Source organism: Fundulus heteroclitus, chromosome 24 (genome assembly GCF_011125445.2).
Source record: "Fundulus heteroclitus isolate FHET01 chromosome 24, MU-UCD_Fhet_4.1, whole genome shotgun sequence".
In the NCBI taxonomy this organism is placed as follows: domain Eukaryota; kingdom Metazoa; phylum Chordata; class Actinopteri; order Cyprinodontiformes; family Fundulidae; genus Fundulus; species Fundulus heteroclitus.
This window is the reverse complement of record NC_046384.1, coordinates 18,975,572-18,997,626: the sequence shown is the minus strand read 5'-3', so window position 1 is coordinate 18,997,626 and position 22,055 is coordinate 18,975,572. Positions and strand designations below refer to the sequence as shown.

At 43.4% G+C, this 22,055-nt stretch overlaps 1 protein-coding gene across 1 annotated transcript in view; it reads left to right on the top strand.

Moving 5' to 3' along the window:
* Positions 1-12,673, top strand: part of LOC118556247 (transmembrane protein FAM155A-like) — a 31,769-nt gene extending 19,096 nt beyond the window's left edge. Inside the window, 2 exon segments of the mRNA XM_036128226.1 lie at positions 9,434-9,605; positions 11,964-12,673. Coding sequence (XP_035984119.1) covers positions 9,434-9,605; positions 11,964-12,262 — 471 coding nt within the window. The 3' untranslated portion in view covers positions 12,263-12,673.
* The last annotated feature ends 9,382 nt before the right edge of the window (positions 12,674-22,055 follow it).

Sequence of the window (22,055 nt, the reverse complement as noted above, 5' to 3'; positions counted from 1 at the left end):
TCATTTGCATTCTAATCCATAGCTCCACTACTTTTGTAAACGTTTTCTGGAGAAACGCCTATAGGTATATTTCAAGGTAACACGTCAAACACGTTTCCTTGCGTGGCATCAAAAACGATGGTCCAGTCATCGTAACATCAAGGAAGGAGACAAGTTCTGGGTCCCAGAGATGAACGTGTTCTTTGGGAAGCGTCTCAGCCTCAGAGAAAAAAACAGAATATCATATAAGCTACAGGGCTGAGCTTGGCATACCGCCTCCTCTGTCCATGTTAAGCGTAGAGCAGCTTCTCAAACGCAGGGCGGCTCTGTCGATACGTTCAGGTGGAGCATCGCGGAGTCGCTGTCGGTAGGGAACGCAGCGCCACAGTGACCCCTCCGGCACGCTCCCTGAGCTCTAATCCAGCTGTAAGCGAGCGCTCTGAACCTGCAGAGGTGAGAGCTGCAAGGCTTTAGCCCATGCTTAGATCAGCTCAACGGGAAACCAAACCTGGGTGTCGGTGGCTTTGTTTTTTCCAACGTGGGTAATTATTATCGTTTTGTACCTTTTGCGTCATAAACTGATTGCAGATTTTTTCAGACCTGCCGGCTTTCTAAACGGAAGCCAATTTATTGCTGCGCAGAGGAAGGCGGGCGGCAAAGCCTTACCCATGCGATCATGTTTTCTCAGAACGCGTCTGCGAAGGGTGGTTCAGCGAAAAGGCGTCCGCTTATCTCAAACCTACACGGTATTCTCCTATGAAAGCAGAAAATCTCCCGGATTACAGCGCGCAGGCCTTGGTGCCGTTACACCCTATAACACCGAGTTCTCTGCAGGGCATTTCCTGTTTAAAGGTCCGAGCTTTCTTAGAGCCCATCAATACAATTGATGGCCAGTTAATCAAGGTCTCTGTTTACTGTTTTCTCACACTTTGCTTCAGAGATATCAACAGGCCTCTTTGCTTTTATCGTTGAAAAGAAGGTCTTCTAGTAAAGTGGTGATATTAAACGGCAAGTGGACCTCTTAAGAGAAAGAAAAAAAAATTGAAACATATAAACCGACAAGCTGGAAGAGTATTTATACCCTTAAGCTCCTTCCAAATTTGTCACAACACATCCAAGACTCTGAAAGGTGTGCAGTGCATCTGTATTCAGTCCCCCCATTGTAAGAACAGCAGCATGACTGGGGTATGTCTCTACCAGTTTCCCAAATCTAGAGACTAAAGTTATAGTCCAGTCTTCTTTGCAAAATACCTTGAAGCTTATTCAGATTGGACAAAGAACAGCTTTTGTCTCAACTTTGACTAGGCTATTCTAAAACATCATCAGTTTTACTCTGAGCAATTTTATTTTAGAGTTAAGTCCAAAATTTTTGTCATCACTCACAGATTTATGTTTGAATATATTTTCATTCAACCACAGCGTTTGTTTCTGGTGCGAAATGAGAAGGTCGTCTCTTAAGAGATAATAAAACAGCGTAGAAAGGAATGAAAACAATCTCCGTTTTCATTCGTGTTTTACTGAACCTGGCATGTTGAAAATCTGGACCATGTTTAACAATCGACAGAAAAATCCTCAGTGACGTTACAGCAATGCTTACTCTATGCTTCCACTGGTGTTTTTAATGATTTAGGTTTGGTGATGAGCTAAAGTGGAAGGCCTCCTTGCCATCACCCTAATCTTTAGCTGCCTCCACAGATTCTCAGTCAGATTCAAGTTGAGGTTTTTGGCTTGGCTACTCCAAAACGTTAATATAACCCCCAGTTCGAGAAAAAAAAAAAGAAAATGCGTTGATCAAACTGAAGGATTGTTTTAAACCCAACAACCTTCAGGGGTATGATGAATAAATTTGGACTAAGCTGTGCTTCTGGTTGTGTTTTTAAGGCAGTTTCCATGTACCCGTCCCAAATATTTGGCTGCCTCTAACAGGGTTGGACTGAATTCAGATCCGTTTGCCTTCCCATCAACTACCAACCTGCTATAGTCCCTGCTGTAGAAGCGTCCCCACAGCATGATGCAGCCACCACCATGCATCACCACAGGGATGGCGCCTTCAGGAGCATCTGCAGTGGTAGTTTTTTTTCTGAATGTCCCATCTTCGCCTTCCTATAGCTGTCTCCCTGCCACCTTCCGCTGCACATCTCAGCTCCTTCAGATCGAGCCTCGTTGACCCCGTTCAACCCAGAAATTGCACGCCACTTGATCGGACGGGACCGCTCTGTCTCAGAGTCGTTTTTTTTCCAGAGCACCTGTGTACAGTATGTTACATCAGAAGGGAATGGGGGGGTGGGAACGAGTGCGGACATCAGCACGGGGAAGGCAGACGGCCGCGCGTTCGCCTTTCCTGCCGGATTATGTGACGGTTGCGTCAGCGGCTCCGGGGCCGACTCTCGCAGGGAGCTGGGAGAGCATCAAAGTCCTGTGTCAACAGCGTTTAGTCAGGGTTAACTGTGTCTCTTTTATGTTGTGAATATATGAAAGGGCTCCCACATTTCTGGGCATCGTTGCATAAAACACATTAGGCGACCCCTCTTGTTTCCCCACTTGAACACCCAGTACATTACGGAGCAGGGGGGGGGCAAAAAAAAAATAATAATAAAGCCCGGGCCTCTATCATCACACAAAGAAACGCTGCTGAAAATAGCCCAGGTAGTGCGAGAGCCGCTTCCTGCTCAGCCATAGCTGTGATTTGTGCGAGTGGTAATGATCTGTGTCATTCAGCTTCTAACCGGGATCTCACTCCGCAGCTGACTCACTCGCTTTTTATAGCCGCCGCCGTCGCTTGTCATTCCGCTTTATAGCCGCCGTGTGCGAGTGTGTTTACGTGTGCGGCGAGACCGTCCTGCTGGGAGAGAAGCGGAGTGTTGACGCTTCGCAGCGGGTTTTTGCTCAAAGTTTTTTTTTTTTTACAAACCGCCGAAGCTTAAGCCAACGCGTGCGGCTCACTTGACGCGTGATTTGTGAGGTGTGCGCCAGGAACGCACTCCTGATGGCTCCAATTACAGTTTTGGAGCTTTTGATTTACCTTTGTGCTAATAAATGCATGCCCTTTATCAACGTTTAACACTGATTTAGCAAGAGTTTGGTGAAATATAAGGATGCATCGTTTTTTTGCTTATGTTAGTGAGGAGAATGATCCTTACTGAGTGGATTATATCTGAGCTTGACACTGGTAGGTAGGGCTCTAACCCTAGGCTTTAAGGCTATCCATCCACCCATCCATTCATCTACTCATTCCGGGCTCCGCTGGTCCAGACCACATCTAGAAAGTAGAGATAAGTGCATTTCTGACTTGTCAGCAGAACTACAGCAGCATTTTGTACGAAGGTTTGCTTTTTCTGCTAACACGATGACTAACTCATCCCACGGGGCAAAGATTATTTTAGTTGGCTGTGGCTCATGATCCCTGTCACGTGACAGATTCTCATGGAGGGCATTTGACCTTAACCTGACGCCGCCAGATAGATTTGCTTCGCATATCCATCTGGAAACCTTCCGTTGAAGTAATTTTGGGAAGGGGCGAAAATACTGGTTAGCTGATTGGCCTATGTTGGTGATAGACGGGCCAAATAAACCAATCAGATCAACGAAGCATATGACGTACTCGTCAACATGCTTCATAACAGAGCGACGACGAAAACACAACCACAAGCCAAGCTACTCTTGCTGCTGCAGGTAAAGGCTCGTTAGCTCAGCAAAGAAATACTCTGTAATTCAGATAAAACTTGCTCGATAGCCATGCTAACGCTAGTTTTCATCGGCTGAAGCCGCCATGTTCTTTAGACTGAACTGTCGCGCTTCTCGTTGTGTCACACCTCAACCCGCCTCAAAGCCAACGCTGATTGGACGTTCGTTTGGTGAACGGCTCCAAATTTTCTTTAACGGAAAGTAGCCAGACTGATCTGCGAGTGAAACCTTGAAAGCTCGCGAGATCAGGATGGTCTCACGAGGCTAATTTGACCTGCTGGCTGAGTCCTAAATGTTTGTTTCCCTAGAGGTTTAGCAGTACTATGTTCTCCGTAAATGATGTAAATCAACAGGGTGATCTGAGGAGCCAACAGATTCGACGTGGTTGTTGATGTCTGATGTTGTAGCGTGGGAAAAGGCCGGCTGGAAGAGGCTCTCATGGGGCCCTAGGCTTGGTTTAGCCTAAAAGAGCAAAACGGTTCATGAAGTCCAGGGGATATCTTTGTTGTAGAAGGCAGACGTACTTCACCGTTTAAGTAACTCGTTTTTACTCAACGCTTAATGCAGCCTGAATGACGTCGCATGGGGATCAAGTTCTTTCTAATTACTCTTCCCCCCACCTCTAAACAATAACTTTTTCAAGCTGAAAAACTTACAAAAAGTAAGTGCAATTGTGTTTCATTGTGTAAGTTTTTATAGTCTCACTCTGATCTGAAGCCAGACTTTGACTAGGCCATTCCAAAAAAAATTATTTCTTTTTTTATCATATAGAGCAGGGGTCACCAACCTCTTTCAAACTGAGAGCTACTTCACTGGTGTGGTGTCATACGAAGGACCTACCAGAACTGACCTTTGAACTAGAAGAGTCAAAGTTCACCTTAACTTTATCTAAAATAAATAACATTTTCATGCATTGCTATACCTATTGTTATTTTTAAATCTATATAAGTGCAAGTGTGATTCAACAAGAAGAGTAACGGAATAAAATAAAGTTTTGGTGGTGGATTGCGGTGCCCGTGGGCACCATGTTGGTGAGCCCTGATCTAGAGACTGACTTGCTTTTATTCTTTTGGATTTTTATCTTGTAGCTTCGGGTCACAAAGTCTAAAGCTGAAGGATCTCCTTCTGGATTTCTGCTAGAGAGATCCAGAGGTTCAATTAATTACAGCAAGTCGGCGAGGTGCTAAAGCAGCAGTGGAGCCCCAATGCATCACGTTACCATATTTATTGTCTAGATACTGTCTAAGCAAGACAACTAATTAATAGAAATATAGATTATTTGCCGTTTAAAACCTCAGGAAAAAAGGAGACTGGTGCGGAGGTTAACCTTCTAGCAGAATAAGGACAAAATGTAGTTTTGGGTTAGAATGGCTCAGTCAAAGTCCAAATCTAAATTCAATTAAGAACCTGTGGCAAGACATCAGTGAAAATCAGTGTTTGCGGATGCTCTCCGTCCGCTCCGACTGGGCTTGAGCTATTTTTTTTTTTTTTTGCGAATAAGAATGAGCAAAACTGATCTGGATCTGGTAAAGGCAAAAGACGCGCAGGTTTAACTGCAGCGGAACAACAACGCAACACTTTCGCATAAAGGCACAATAATATCTAAAGGTTTGTGGTTTTAACAGAACGGCGTCTGAAAATAAAATGCTAAACATCTTTGCAAGGCACCGCGTGTCCTGAAACTGTAGCGTTTGGAGCATCAGACCTAACCGAGTCAGAGGGATGTCCACCGGCTGCAGATCACTTGTAGCTACAGTAGCGTCGTTATATAAGAGGAGTCACTGCGTTTAAACCCTAACACCTAAATGCTGCTTTAGGCAGTCAATGATTATGCGGTTAGATCAGAAATTCAGCTCTGGTGCGTTTTTATTTCTCAGCTGGAAACACTGAAAAAAAGCCAGGTTGGGCCTGCAGTCGGCTGCAGGAAGCTTTACTGGAAAACCTTGACCAGCTCAGAGCGCCCCTGGGCCCCGGCGCATTGTTTGAAGCAGCCTAAGCTGCATGGCGACAGAGACTCTGAGTGCCAGGTTCCCATTCACACTGATCACACATTAGACTGATCAAATCAGACTCCAGGCCTGCTTCCTGACTAACTCAATTTGCTCTTGTGCGCTTCCCTTTTCACGCTGGGCGCGCGCACGGTGCACATTCGCACACGCGCACGCGCCGACCTGGACGCACGTTTTTTTTTCCCCCCCTTTTCTCTTTTTTTTTTCTTCGCACGTGCACGCACGCAGACAGCAGGCCGGCAGCGAGCGGGGCAGCACCCATTGAGCTTTAATGAAAAGCAGAAAAAGCCGTTGCCCTGGCAACTGCCTGCATACATCTTCAGGAGGACCCAGATTTCCTGTCTCGCAGCGATCGTATTGTTTTGGTCCTCTTTTGATAGCTGCGGCATCCCTGCGTGGATCGTCTCACCGCTGGGAGAATTTATGCAAGATCATCTTAAATTAAGCAGCAGATGCTGGGGGTGAACAAAAAAAAAACAGAACAAAAAAAAAAAAAAAACTAAACAGGAAGCTCCCCTTCAGCTAAAATCCTTAGTTTCTTGCTTTGGAACATCTCAGACTGGTACCAAATACCATCTTTGTGCTTTTTATCCGGGCCTTGAGCCGGTTTTCCCCTCCATGCATTCAGCTGTTGAGCTCTTCTACAACAAGAACACAGCTGCCAAACGCAGAGGATCATGGGAATTAATCTGGCTGCATGATTCATCCAAAAAAAAAAAAAAAACCTCTAACACAGCAAGAGGTGTAAATGTTATAGTCTGAATGGACAGAACATATTTTTTTTTCCCCCACCTCATCTTCAACTCAGGCAATAAAATCAGTGCTAACCTTCTTTTTACCTTTTGCTTTGAAGCCCCGAGACGTTCGTCCACAAAAAGCACACACGCGGTGTAAACACGACGTCCTGCATGTCGGCAATATATTTGATTACACAAAGCAACACTGCTCTTCCATTATCGCTCTCATCACCATCGCCATAATCAGATTACTCTAATTATTATAATTGTCTGCGCAGGGTTTGTTATCTTCGCTCGCCGGCGTAAACAGGAAGCAGATCTGAGGCCCCCCCACCCCACATGGTGAGCTTTTGGTGGACGGGATGAAGATTTAGCCCGGTGTGATTTAAGCAAACATCCAACCTGGGATTGGGACCCCTGAAAGCGACGAGGACATGCGGCCCGTCCCACCTCCGAATCTCTGGCGCTCCTCTGTGCCGATTAGATAACAGGATGATTAGCAATGTTGACGGCGTGATGTCACTTTAAAACCACAAACGTTTGTTGTATTTCATTGGGGGATTTGTGTAAGTAGAGCTTGGTTCTGTGTGCTTGGTTGCGTCCCCCCCCCCTCCCCCCCCCCCCACCAGCGTGATGTTGCCACCACCATGTGTCACAGTGGGTGTAGATTGGTTTAGTGTTGGGGCTCTACCTCGCATGCCTCTCCACATGTGGTCCAGAAAGCTTCATTCTGGTCGCGTCAGACCGAATCACCTTCTTCCACTTCAAAAATAAGGACTAAGTTGTGCTAACATGGTTCCTTAACCGTCTGGAATAAATCTGGCATTTCCCAAGTCTGAAAAGGGATGGAGGAAGAAGACGTTTATCCCTGTCCTGTGTCTAAATGCTGTTCTTTCTTTCTTTCTTTCTTATCTCCTTCAGTCCGTCCTTCGATTTCTGTACCCGTCTTTCCTACCTTGTGTCCTTGTCTTCCTCCTCTCTGTGTCTTTCCTTTCTTTCCTTTCTTCCTTCTGTGCTTTCCTTCACTCGTTCCCTGTGTGTCTTCCCTTGTGGCATGGCTTCCTTCCCTCTTTATGTCCTTTTCATGCTTGTGTACTTTCTTCTTTCCTTTATTGTTTACTTTGTTTCTTCCGTCCCTCTTTCTCTAGCCTTACATCGCTTTTTCCTTCCTTATGTACTTCCTTCATTGTATCCTTGCTTCCTTCCTTCCTCCCTTGTGTTCTTCCTTCACTGTATCCTTGCTTCCTTCCTCTTTTGTGTTATTTTTTTCATTGTATCCTTGCTTCCTTCCTCTTTTGTGTTATTTTTTTCATTGTATCCTTGCTTCCTTCCTTCCTCCCTTGTGTCATTCCTCCATTGTATCCTTGCTTCATTCTTTCCTCCCTTGTGTTCTTCCTTCACTGTATCCTTGCTTCCTTCCTCTTTTGTGTTATTTTTTTCATTGTATCCTTGCTTCCTTCCTCTATTGTGCCCTTCCATCATTGTATCCTTGCTTCATTCTTTCCTCCCTTGTGTTCTTCCTTCATTGTATCCTTGCTTGCTTCCTTCCTCCCTTGTGTCATTCCTTCATTTTATCCTTGCTTCCTTCCTCTATTGTGGCCTTCCATCATTATATCCTTGCTTCCTTCCTTCCTCCCTTGCGCCCTTCCATCATTGTATCCTTGCTTCCTTCCTCCCTTGTGCCCTTCCAACATTGTATCCTTGCTTCCTTCCTCCCTTGTTCCCTTCCATCACTGTATCATTGCTTCCTTGCTTCCTTCCTTTCTTATGTCTTTCTATTTTTCATTCCCTCTCTCTCTGTCTCTCTTTTATTCCTTCATTACACCCTACCCTCTTTCCTTCCTTGTGTTCTTCTTCTTCTTCGCTTAAAACGAACAATTTACTACAACATTTATAATTTATCACATAAATATGTCAACAACTCCTGGGGCATGAGTACATTACCATATATGGAGGTGTTGGACATACCTCCATGATCATTTTTAATATAACCGAATAACTCATTACGTTTTTAATCACGGTTTATAAAACAACAAACTTTTAACGAAGCTTGATCGACTCCGATTACTTTATGCTTATTGTTTTTGTCCAACAAACAACATCTCCAATTAATCTGATACTGCTGTAGGCACGCACTAGGAAAGAATTTCTACACAAAAATGTGTCATATGATCAAATTTCTTTTATTTGAAACAAATATTCCTAGTGCTGCTAAAATGTAGGGAATATATGGCTTAATACTAATGCTGTCTGTATCATGCTGCCAGGCAGGTTCTGTTTAAATGAGCCTGTAATGAAACTGAAACAGAACCACGTAACATGGTGACCGGCGTTCAATGCCAAGTTCGTCCCAGCTTATCTTTGTCTGGTGCAAAAACCACTGAAATCTGTAAGTTATCCCGTCGGGTTTGAGACCGCTGACGGGTGTCACGGCTGAATAACTCGGCTATAAACACGGATTTAAAACTGGGGGACGATTGCCGAGCCTGATCTGCCCTCTCAGCCCGAGGCTTCGGGCTGCAGCGTGTCACCATCTGGCTGCTTATCGCACAAGTTTGTCCACCTGCTGGGACTTCCTGCCTTAAAGTGAACCGGAGGAAGCGTGTCCTGGACGAAGCCAGGTTCGGTCCAGTCGTTTGGTGCTGTTAGGCATTAAATGGCGCTGACGTTACCCAGGCACACCCCCCCCACCCCTGAATCAAGCAGAAAGCCTGCAGTAGATTGTAAGCAGCTGGTTAGCCTGGCTATTATCGCCTCAGCTTTCACTGCATTAAATGCTGGGTTTCCAGTTTGCTTGTCAAAACATTCCTATTAGACGGTAAGTGGTTTAAATAAGCAGGTAATTACTGTCTATTATGAAAAACAAAAGTAATTGGGCTCCTGTTTGAATGTGATATTAACACAGGCAGGCCTAAGACCCAGCAGAGCCAGAGAACTTCCACCAGTCCCCAAGAGGATCATGAACCTGCATCTATTTATGTCATTTTCCTCTCCTCTCCTCTCCTTCCTCCTCTTCCTCCGTAGATGGCCTACAAGCCCTGGCTCTGTGCTCAGTACTTCCCCAACATCAAGCAGTCCTGTCAGAGGAAGATACCGTGCCATTGGTACTGCCTGGAGGTCCAGCAGAGCTGCCCGTTCATCCTGCCCGACAACGACGACCTGATCCACGGCGGGAACCCCAGCTTCATCTGCACAGGTTAATGCCAGCGGACACCGAGTCGGGCTGCATGTTTGCATGTGTGATCCCCGGTTATGTTTTCTCGGGGGGGGGTTTTATTTTTGTAGCAAAGAGCGTTTCAGGCAAGGATGCAGAGAGTGAAAAGCATCCACCTAATGGATAGAAGGCATCCCTTCCTGGATGTAGCGTTTCTGGAGGGTTTCTGATGCCATCAAGTGGCCGGCTAGAGGACCGCAGCGCCCATCCAAGGACATTTTGAAAACGCATCAATAAATTGAATCTGGCCCGTCTCTCAGTGTTTCCTGCAGTTTCTTGAGCTGTAACTAAAACTCAGAGGAGCAAACGCCGGCCGCAGTCCACATCACAAGTTATCTGGGCGAGATGAGCAGCGTGACGACATCCAAAAAAACAACAAAAGGAGACGTTTTCTTGTATTTTTAGTTGTGTTTCGGGGAGGCATGATTGGAGGACGGACATCTTCAACGCATTTAAAAAGCGTGGGGTTTGAATTCGTTGGGGCTTTTGTCTGATCCAAAATGTGGCACACAGGCTCAAATATGTACATCCACCACAGTAATATTCAGGGCAAATGTCCTATAAATAAGCTGGAGCCCAAACACAAGCTGGTTGTAGCCGTCAATGAGCTTCTGGCATAATTCTGGTAGGATGTCTGATCTGCAGCCATTTAGCGCTAGCACACAAAGTCCTGCTGTAGTTGAGGTCAGCGTTCTGAATAATTTAGCTGGTAGGCAGTATTTCCAACAGAGCAGGGTCATTCCCCCTTTTGTTTTGTCCAACTTTTAGCTCACTGGAAAAAAAAAAAAGGTTTAATTGGTGGTGTTGGCTAAAATCTAGGCCCCTGCTCCAGAAATCAAAATGGGTCGAAATTAGCAGCTTCCCCAAATGGAAAAGCCGAATGTCTTCTGAAGAAACGCGTTTTGGTCAGTGAGGACAATGGCTGAGCTGTTTAGCCACAGTGATAAAAAAGTATTTTAAATTTATATTGTATCGTTTCCAAGCATGGTGGTGGCAGCATAATGCCCAGGGTCTGTGTTGCCACCAGCGATCTTGGTGTATTGCGTAAGGGAGGAGGACTAATAACGATGGGAGACTGGCTGCTAATTGTTTAATTTTATCTAAAATCTACTGAGAAACAGTTGTGTAGGGTAGTTTCCCGCAGGACATTGGTCCCTAACACACACATCACAACTGCTTTTGGAAAGCGATGGCTTCCACCCTACTGAATATGTTTTTTTTTACATATACAAGCTTCAAATCTTTGCCAGCTTGAATTAAATTAGCTTTTCCTGCCAATAAGAGGAGCCAAACATCCAGCCAGAGCTACGCAGAAGCTTGTTAATTGCTGTAAAAAGCCTGTGAGCAAACACCAGTGGGGTGTATGTATATATTTGAGCCTGCATGTTCAGTTCAAACTGTGCAGGTTATGGTTGTGCTTTCGCTTCTTTTTCTTTTTAAAATGCATTCATGCTTATTTCTCATTTAACCCTGAGAGATAAAGGTTAAACGCCACAATAATCAGACCCATTGTCTCCCTATACTCCTGGCTTCTGTTCTTCAGCCCTAATAAAGAGTGTTTTACAAAAGTATTCACACCCCTGAACATTTTATCACGTAACAGTGATAAAATTCCCTGCATCCTTCCAGGATTGGGACGGAACGAATTTGCGTAGTTGTGAAGGAGAAGGCCAAAAATAATCAAATATGACACGTGCATTTGTATTTAGCCACCCTTACTCAGCTGCTCCTAAATTAAATCCATTGCAGCTATCTGCGTGTTATATAATGTCACCCTAAATCCAGCTGTTCTGTGAATGTCTCAGAGGGTTATCAGAGAACATCAGTGAACAAGCAGCATCGCGAGTACCTTAAATTTCCACCCGTTTGATTCAGAATGTCGTTATTGCAAGCCGTGCCCATGCTGAGGCATGGTGGTGGCCACGTCATGATGCGGGATGTTTTCCTGCGAGCTGGTAAGATTCGAAGTGGAAGATGGATGAACATTAATACAGAGCAGAAAGGGTTTTGTGAAGCCCTTTGCTTCAGGTAAGATACTGACTGCTCATATAGAAAAAAAAACTGAACTATCCCTTGGAGCTTAAAGATGCAAATTACTTCTCGGGTTGCTTTGCTGTCAAAATCATCTGCAGGGTCTTATTATGCAACAACGAGCTGTTATATTTACCAATTTGGTTCAGATTAGATGCAAACGGGCAGAATTTGCTTCAGGCCACAACGGGTTTCATGTCACCAGGGTTGTTGACGGTGTCTTCTGTGTGTAGACAGCTAAAACTCTTGTTGCGGGCAAACACAGCTGTCATCTGTCGGCATTTTCATCTGGCGTCATTTCTTTCCCAGGGCTCCTGGGAGATCATCCATCAGACGGCGAGGCGGAGTGCTGCGACGTTCGATGGGACTCCAAAATGGACAGCCCTTCAGGCAGCACACTTAAAAGGACTGCTTCTTCCTGCCAGCCCGAGGGGGCTTCGGTCACTTCCGCCGCCAGCTCGAGACTGTGCAGCGGGCGACTGAAGATATGCCTGCTGGCCCTCGTCCTCCTACAAACTGTCATCATCATTTCGGCCTCGCATAACTCTACGTTGCTGGAGGTGGCCGCCATCTTCTCGCCAGAGGAGGGCGCGTCGAACGAGGAGTGACCCTTTTTGGCGCGCCGAGGAGCGGGATTATGGCTTTTTACAGTGTCATGGCCGCCAGGGACACATCTGGCGAGACGTGCCGGAGATGTCACTGCGATCTGCTGCCAACGAAGCGTCCATCACACAACACTGGAAACTGGAGAACGGGGGGCTGGGAGCGGACACCGACCCGGCCGAGGTGTTCGCCGACCACCCCCCCACAAAGAACTGACCTCTTGCCACTAGGAACCTGCTCATTGTTTCTATCTCATCCAAATGTTTTCTAGCATATCGTCCCTGTTTGCCTTCCCCCTCCCAACCTTCCCCCTCCTCTGGTTTCAGTGTACGGATGGGTGAAATGAACATTGACAAAGTGTGCATTCCAGCTCATCGTCATCGTTACATTTTTGCTGCACTTTCTCCCCCCCCCCCCCCCCCCCCCCCCCCCCTCCAGGTGACAGAATATTTTGACATATCCGCCATCTCAGTCCATCTCCTTTGATCGCGGTACGTGTCGCTACTCGATGGCCTGCTGGTATCAACTCATCCCTTAGTTTTGGGTCTTTCTTTCCTCAGAAACAGAAACTGTATGTGGTTCTCCTGTGTTCTGGTGTTGAGCTTCTGTTATTTCTTTCTTTCTTTTTTTTTTTTTTCTACTGGATCTTTTCTGAACCCCTTACAACGGCACACCCCTAAGCATTTTAGGACCTTAAGTGCTCTGAGACTCGCTTCCTTCCTCTGACTCGTTCTGCGGTCGGCCAGGTTGGGAGTGAAGTGGAGAGGTTAGCGACATTGCAGCTGCCTACGGCTCCGAGGTGTTGCGGGAATCAGAACCGGGCTTGGTTAGTTGCAGCGCGGCGCTGTTGGACTGAACACTGCATGTTCTAAAGTCTTCGGTTCACCTTACATTGATTCAATTAGTTGCTGCGTCAGCACGCGGGAACAACCCAGGAGCTGCAAAAAGCCGATCCACTGGGAGCCTCACTCGTCAACCATGAACCAGTCTCCACATATAGGCTTTTCCCACCGCGTTGGTTCCACTGCTCGACCAGAGATGGTCCAAAAGCCCACTTTGATTTTTCCACAGCCAGAGAGACAACTTTTACAATGTATCCCAGTACCCCTTGCAAACAGATGCCCTAATATTCCCCAACCTAATTATTAAAACTTAGAAACAACCAGCTGATCTGACTATGTTTGACTATAATAAAAGACCAACAGCTGTTGCAGCGGGGAAATATCAACTCAGGCTTATTAAAAAAGCAGGAAGCAGGGTTGTAAACCACTGCTTTCATCACCCAAGCATAACAAAAGGCACTTTATGCCTACAGCTGCTTGTCTCTGACCCCCAACCACTCTAATTCTTGCTGTTAAGGCTTAACGAGCGCTCTAATTTAGTAAGAAATGACTTTTTATGCCTCGACACATAAAACGCCTCTCTTTACACAAAAGAATGAACACAATAAATATATTAAGGAGCACCAGGACAACAGAGGTCGGTTAAAGGGATAGGTGGACATTGACAAATGGCATCGTCGGCCTGAACCCATTCCCCTACAAAGTTTTGTTTCCTTTTTTTCACCTTTCAATGTATTTTGACTACATATTGTTGTTTTTTTAATTCAACGTATGCGTTAGCTTTAAAAAGTATCAAACCAAACACCTCAAGAGAAATTAAATCCAAAAAAAAAAGAACTCCTAATAATCTGCCCGAGTTAATTACCAAGTATTTTTGTAATAATTTAGTAGCTCGTAGCAGGGCTTTTCCACAACATAAAAACTCTTCACAAACTTTGTGTGTGTGATTATATTCCAATTTTGGAAGCTTTCCATGGGAACTGTTTGACACAAAGGGGATTTACTGCAAATGCAAACTGCATCACATCCAAGCATAAATATAAAACTTTTTGTTTTGTTATAGGAAGACGGTTTAACTAGTCCCATCCATGTAATATATTTATCCAATGATATCAAAGCTTACTAATGCAGGAATCTTGTAAATGAATTAACTGTGCATGTGATGGATTAGGAGTGCATGTGGGAGGCGTGGCCTCAGCACCAGTGTGCTATGTTTGTGTGACTGGGCAATGAAATAGATATACTCGGCCGTGCTTGCATGAAATCTGATTGCTTTAGTCAAGATTATGCTTAAATATATATATATATATTTCCCTCTACTATGGTTAAAATCCCCATTAAGAGAAAACTTTCATTATTAAAATTTAAATTCCCTGTTTGTTCCCTGGATTTCCCATGGAAAGTTTCCAACTTGGAGAATCCCAGGATTTTGCAGCCAGTTTAAGTTTATGTTTCAAACTAAGCAGACTAAAAAAAACTCTAGTGATCACATATGGGTTGTTGGCTTCCGTCAGACCTCCTCCAGCTCCAGAGAGTGGTCCCTTCCTCTGGCCCAGTTCAGAGTTTGGCACTAAGGGCTTTTTCACACCAGAACTGTGTGGGGGGACTCGGTTCTTTTGGAGCGCGGGGTAAAGAAGAAGAAAAATGGATGCATAGGTTTGGAGCAACACCAAATGTGTGCAGATTTAGGTTGTTACTTAGGTGTTTTAACCTAACTTCTTCTTGGACAAGAAGCTGCCCACAGTGAGCAGCAGGCAAGGCAGCGAGCTCTTTGGCACGTTGCTCTTTACAAGAGACGAACTCAGCAGGGTTGCTTCCTCTTTTTCTTTTTTTTGGAGAGTCTGTTTGCTTTCCGCAACAACGTTCCCTTACAAGAAGACCACAACGATGTTTTAAGGTGGACCGGCGGTCGCTTATTCGGTCCAAACCAAAGGATGGATGAAGGTTCACGCCTGGCCAAGCAAAAACTCAGCTCTGGTGTTTAAGTGCCCAAATAAAGCAGAACCTCTTTACTTAGCGCTAAAGTTCCTATATGCTCCTATAAAAGGTGGAGCATTTTTGAGGTGTTTCTGCGCTGAAGGGAGCACGATCGTTTACAAAACTGCTTTCACAGAGCACTTTTTTACTCCTACTTCAGTGCAGAAACCTTTGTATGTCACCTTTGTGCCTGTGGTACATGAAAAATTATTAACTGGACTTAGACCGATCCAAATAATATAGTTCTTTGTTAAACAAGTAGGTTCAGCCCAGGTCCTTCGCCCTCAAGTGGCCACACCCCTTTTTGGAGGAACCAGGCGCTGTGATTTGAATGGGAGCTAACACAGCTTTTGGGGTGTTTTGAATGATTTTGTTGCTCAAATATCATGAGAGATAATATATATATATATATATATATATATATATATATATATATATATATATATATATATATATATATATATATATATATATATATATTAGGTTTTAGGTCCCAGGTCTTTCACGTCATGCTTCTGAGGACCATGGCTTTAAATCTGGACATATTTAAACGGCGTATGGAATTTATAGGTGATTTATTATGGTAATTTTATTAGTATAATTCCGTGGACAGTATAGTTATACATGGAAATTCAGATGGAGATCTTTTACTGAGTAGCTTTTATTTTTCATTAAACCATTCCTGCTCATGATAACTGATAAATATATTGAAGTGTTTGAGTTGGGCTCACTGTATGTGGGAGTAAGAGTATTAAAAAACGATAAATTATCCAGACGTTCTCGGAAGTCTTGCTGGGGCAGATTTTGATCCCTTTACAATGTTACCAATCGGCAACCAGATGCAACATGAAGTATTTGTTTCCTGCTCTGCTATTTTATTCAAGAGACCAAAAAAAAAAATACAAAATACATTTATTTGCTTATTTTATTCCCCTGAACATCCAAGAACTTGAAGAGACTCCCATTTAAATCGTAGCAACTCCCAAAAGGTGGGGTTAAAATAATGCAGGTGCTAAGCACCCAGCTGATAGGAACCCTCTAATAAACTCTAATTCCACAAACACATCAGAAGAAGATATTGACAGTGAAACCTGCGTGGGAACCTTATTTTAGTCCTCTTGTGGAGTACTGGAACTCAGGAGGTTTCTGGCCACTTTGGTTGGCCGTAAATATTTGACTTGACGAATGAGGCTCCCGGATCTTTGAGTGCATCCTTGCTGCGTGAACCCGGGGAGACGGACGCTGGCATCAAAGGGGGTAAAAGTGGTAAAAAAAAAAAAAAACGAAACACTTCAGGGTTAGCTGCTTCTTCATGACAGGTTCTCCTCGGGGCGGGTTGGCATTTCAGGATCTCAGAGTTTGTACAAGTCAGTCAATCAAACTACCTGCTCTGAAAAAATCACAGACGAAGGGATACGTTTCGTTCTTTCTCTGACTAGCAAAGAGTCAAGGAGTGTGAGGAGTTTTTAAAGGGCTGATCCATCCGATTTTGTTCCGTGTTTTCCTTGTTTTCAAACGGCGCCTTCTAGTAAATCATAAATCATGTCTGACACGGTTTTACCCCTTTTTACCAGCGGATAGGACAAAAATACAACATTTATCCAAAGCTGAAATAGGACAAAATGACAAACCATTGCATTGGCGAAATGGTTAATCAACATGGTGTTTTTTTTTGTTTGTTTTTTATAGCTGATCTCTAATAATGAGCTACGGATGAACTGAGGTGTTACCTTATACCCATGGAAACATTGTGTGAGTGACCCCTCTTTGACCTCAGATAACAGCCGTTAAAGCCGTCCCAGTTGGACGTTGTGAGACAGTCGACTGGCGCCCCTTATACCTTCTTTTAGTTTAACATTCTAACACCTTTTATAATTCTTTTAATATACAAACCCTGCTGAAACATACTCCACCCACACTTCTGGCTCTGCCTCCCCCTTGATCATAGCTGACTGAGTCCTGTGGATCTATGCAGATGACCCCTCCTCCCGCCTCAAAACACCCACTTTACCCCAGCCACTGTTGCCACAATGTTCTTTACCCCCTCTAGTCCTTTCTGTTGTAAATATGTCCTGAGGATGTGGGATCCCCCAAAAGTTGCCCCTTCCTGCCCCTCCTGACCCCACCACCACCACCACCTGTTTGAATCTCTGTGTTTTCTGTTCGCATCCTTGGTTTTTGTCTGTTTTTTGAGAGTTTTGCCACATTTTTCTGTTGTCTAAAGCAGTGGTGTGAGTTGATGAGTAGGACTAAGTTGGATGTTTAAAGGGATGACATAAAGAGGTCTTTAAAAATATATATATATATGAAAAAGACAAAGGTTGACATGAGGAAAGGTTTAAATATAGAGAAAAACATATGATAAAGTTGTCATATTGTCATACTAGAGATGCTTTAGTTTGCTATTTTACTTTCTTTTTTTTCTACAAAAAAGACTTGGATGAAAATTATTTATAAAAATGCGTCCCACAAGTCATGATCTTTTCTGGACGTAAAACAAATACATTTATTAACATTTTGTTCAAAGGAAAATAAATATAAATTATGTTAAACATTACTTGTGTTTGTATCTTTTTAATGTCTGTGCAGGTGTTATAGAGCCATTAAAGGGCATAAATGCATCTATAGTCTTTAAGTCATTTTACCTGTGTTTTACAGGTAGATTTCACTGAGACACACAATCTAATGTACAAGAGAGACCTGTTTCAAAGTTAACATACTAAATATTCAGATATATTTAGAGATGTGGGTTGTTTTTCATTTTCTCCCTCAAGTTGTTTAATTATATTCTGTTTAATTTGTAAGACTTTAGTGAAATATTCATAGCTCCCACGTTTCTCCACCAAAAATGAGCTGAAAGGGTTTAGAGTTTATAGTTTGGTCCTGGAGGCTAAAGCTAGTGGCTAATAGAGGCCAAGATCACTTTGCAATTAGACAATTATTCTGACCGGAAACAATATTTTTCTCTCTGTTGCATGTTTCTTACACGAAGATCATAGTTTACTGTAATTTTGGCCCATTCCTCATGTTTAAATTGGATCGCACACCTTTTCAGCTCTGTCCATATATATTCTACAGCACTGACATCAGTGCATGATGGCCTCTCCAAAACATTGTCTTTGTTGTCCTTAAGCTCTTTATTGTCAATTTTTGCGATATGATAATAAAGTAACACGCCAGACATAGGACTTCAGTCGGACACAGAGAGATGTTTAAAAGGTTTATCTTAAAGGAGACACCGGTTGGAAACAGCAAAGGACAGGAACCACTGCAGGGAGAGAGGACAGGCTAGTGGATGCTGACAGCTCAGGGAATATGAGGAAACTCTGTTAAGTGAGTTATTCGCTCCTCTGGAAATCCGGCAATCAGCTGCAAGGGCGATGATGACGTCACCACAGGACGCGGCACGTTTGTGGACGAAGCTTGCAGCATCAAGCTGGATCTCAAAGGCTTGACTGTGATCCCTGAGTAGGACGTGGGTCACACACGAAAAGGCTGGGCAGGGCTGACAAAACCGACGGTTAGGCGAGGAGTGTTGTCCAGGGACCAGAATCCAGGCAGAAATCTGACGAGGGCAAGACGGGGACAGAAATCCAGAAGATATGAACTTAATCGTGATCAGGGAGGCAAAGAATGCTGGACATCTGCAGACAAATGCTTTCGATAATCTGGCATCGTCTGTCAGTGGCAGACTTATGAAGGCGGAGAAACAGACGAGAGCGACGCACTGGATGACGGTAATGAGCGTGAAGATGAAAATGTGTGGATCCATACAGCCAGACATGCCAAAATTGGTACATATAAGGGTCATTTTTCATTTGGGAGACTCATTTGTGCCCGAGCTGTAACCCCGATTGAAGTGCACCAGTCCCTCCTGCAGCAAAACACCGACACAACATGATGGTTCCACCACCGCACTTTGTGTTTGTACAAGCTTTTACTTTTGACTGCATACCAAAAAAAATCATTATGATCAAACACTTAAATTTTTGTTTCACCAGACCATAGCGGATGTCGAGGTCTTTGTCCTCGAGAGTATTTAAAGAATGTACGGTTTTATCTTGGCTTTGGAGTAATGGCTTCTTCCCCACCGAGTGGCCTTTCAGTCCATGTTGCTACAGGATGTCAGCCATCAGGGAATTGTCCCCAAGAAAGAATCAGACGTGTATAGTTTGACAGTTCTCGTCCTGACATCTCTGCTGATTGTCTTTGCTAACGCACAAGGACACTTTTTTGTGTTGACGCCATCTAAATGACATTCCCAATTTATTTAAATCCATAGTAAACTTAATGTAAAATAAATTTTCAAAATAGAAATAGTTTGATAAACCTAACTGACCTAAAACTGTAATTTAATGACAGACATTGAGCAACACTGAGAAAGACACAAAGAACTACAAACCAAGGTGAAAGGATAAACTGAGATATAAGATAAGTAAATATAATATCACAAATGTACAGAACACAAGAATAAACTAAGAAATTAAGCATGAATTCCAGAAATAGTACGACAAGACTGTAAATTGCAAAACAGAACAGAAATAACAAGGAAATGCTGAAAATATACACACACAAGAAAACCAAACCCCAAACACCTGGAGAAAGTGATGAAAATGTATTTTCTAACAAGAATAGGCTCATAAAAAAACAATTCCCCTAAACCCTTGGACTGAAGCGTTTTCAAACAGTTAAAGTCAGTTTTGATCTTGGCTCTTTTCAGTCTGTTTACGCTCATAGCCATTTAATAGAATATAAGCTTAAAAATCTCAAACTATTCCGTTATGATGCTCCAAGAACTGATTTCTTTCTTTTTTTAAAACATCTCTATAGATTTAGCAATAAGCTGCTGCCAGAAAGAGACACATGCTAAATCTATCTGGTTCCAACACAGGATCTTAATCTACTCCCAGATGCCCTGAAGTCACTCCATCACCATCACCTGCCTTCTCGAGAACAGTTTAACCATAGAGGAGACGCAGATTGAGCAATCTGGCCACAATGACAAGAAGCATATTTGAAGAAGTCAAGGTGAGGCTGTGAAATCTATAAACACTGCATTGATTGGAAAGCACGGTGGAGGCAGCATGATGATGGGGGGTCTATTTCACTGCAACACACAACAAACGACACAACAAACAGCAGCAAAAGCTTGAAGCTTGACACTGACAGGGAAAAAAATAAGTTAAACCCTGCTGAGAATGTGCGGTCTAGGCTTAATAAGCGGGCTGGTGCCGGAATCAGGCATTTTTGACCAAATGTTATTGGGGGGGGGGGGGGGGGGGGGGGGGTATATTGGTATGATTTTGCCCCAGGCTAAAATCCTTTAGACTGTAAATGCTGCAGCAGTTGCTAAAAAGATAATTTACAGGAAACAAAGTAGGTAAAAAAAAAAAAAAAAACACTGAAATGTTTTCAATTTTTTTTTCATTTCAATTCTCTTTCCATTTTGTCCTAAATGAGTGTTTTTGTTTGAAAGGAGCATTTCTTTTTCCAAACCTTTGTATTGTCCTCACCATTATTGATCTTACAGTCGATCATCTGCTGCTTCTTCTGCTTTCCAGAGCGGCTGAGGGAAAGAAAAAAAAAAATCTATACCCACAGAAAAGATTAAAAAACCCCAACTGTGGCACCAAAAACATGTTTGTTGACTACTATTTTGGACAATGTGAATTTTGCTGTCCCCATCTAGTCTTTTGAAAAGGCTGTTTACCAAGTAATAAGAGAATAAACTCACCAGGGATGATATTCACGAGTGAAATAGTCATTTTCCTCAAACTGAATTCCTGCGACAGCGTGAAATGCCTCATGCTGGCCTTTAGAGGCCCGGCTGCTTTAAAGACATTCCTTCCAAAGGCCCTTTTCCTTTAGATAGAAGTGGACAGCTGTGCCTTGACCCGAGGAGCTGCATCTCCGGCGCTGTGCCAAGGCGGACGGGCACTCATTGAGAACAGCGATGTCTGTATTCTGTGTAGAGAAGACGGATGACTTGAGAGTGGAGTGAAATATTAAACTGTGAAGCCCGTCAATAAGAGAAGAAGTGGCCTCAGGCATCGACTGTTAAAGGCTGCAGCTCAGGAATCAGCAATGAAAAAGCTTTCCCCGTGTCCCTCATATTGCCACCTTCTGAGAAAAAAAAAATCCAATAGTTTAACAGTGAAGTGGGATGATTAATTTATGCCTGGACGGGAATGGAGGCACATTCACTTGTGTATTATATAAACGGTTAAAGTCTTGTTCTTTTGCCATATTTTTTTTTTCTCTGACTTCAAATCGCCAACAAACAGATTTTCCTGACAGACCTACGGTGCAGTGAGAAATGGTGGCCACCTTACGGATTTATACTGTCTCATCAAAATAACTTGAATGAATACAAATTAATTTGTGCAATGGTTACTTGTGATTATTGGCCACAGAAGCACCCAGAACCACTAAGAGCTAGTCAAATAACAAATCAAATAATTGATGATTCTATGATTTCCCCACCCAAACTCTTTGTTTTAACCACTAAATCTTTCGAAAAATAAAGTATTAAAAGGTTTTACACTTCAAGGTCTGAAACTGATGTGTAAGTGCCACCTAGAGCATTACAAAAATAATTCCTACTTATCTAGTCCTGTTAATAAACTAAAGTAAAACATTTTTTATCTATTTATATATCACTCCTCAAAGGGAAGACTTGCCAAGCTAAAAAGCATGCAAGTATAAACATAACAATTTCAATAAATGTGAAGAAATAATTTAGAGCATACGCATAACGCTTAGTGGAGTTCCCTGCTGTTGAAATTTGATTCACAATAAATGCGACTAAAACTGGATGTAGAAAAAACAAAAACTAGTTGGGCTTCTGGTTAAGGTCTGTACATGAACACATTCAGGCGACAAACCTTGCAAACTTGGAGTAAAAATGAGGAAACGAAGCCAATCTGTCAAAGCTCAGAGAAAAAAAAAAAAAAAACTCCCAGTTGATCTGTGCCGATAA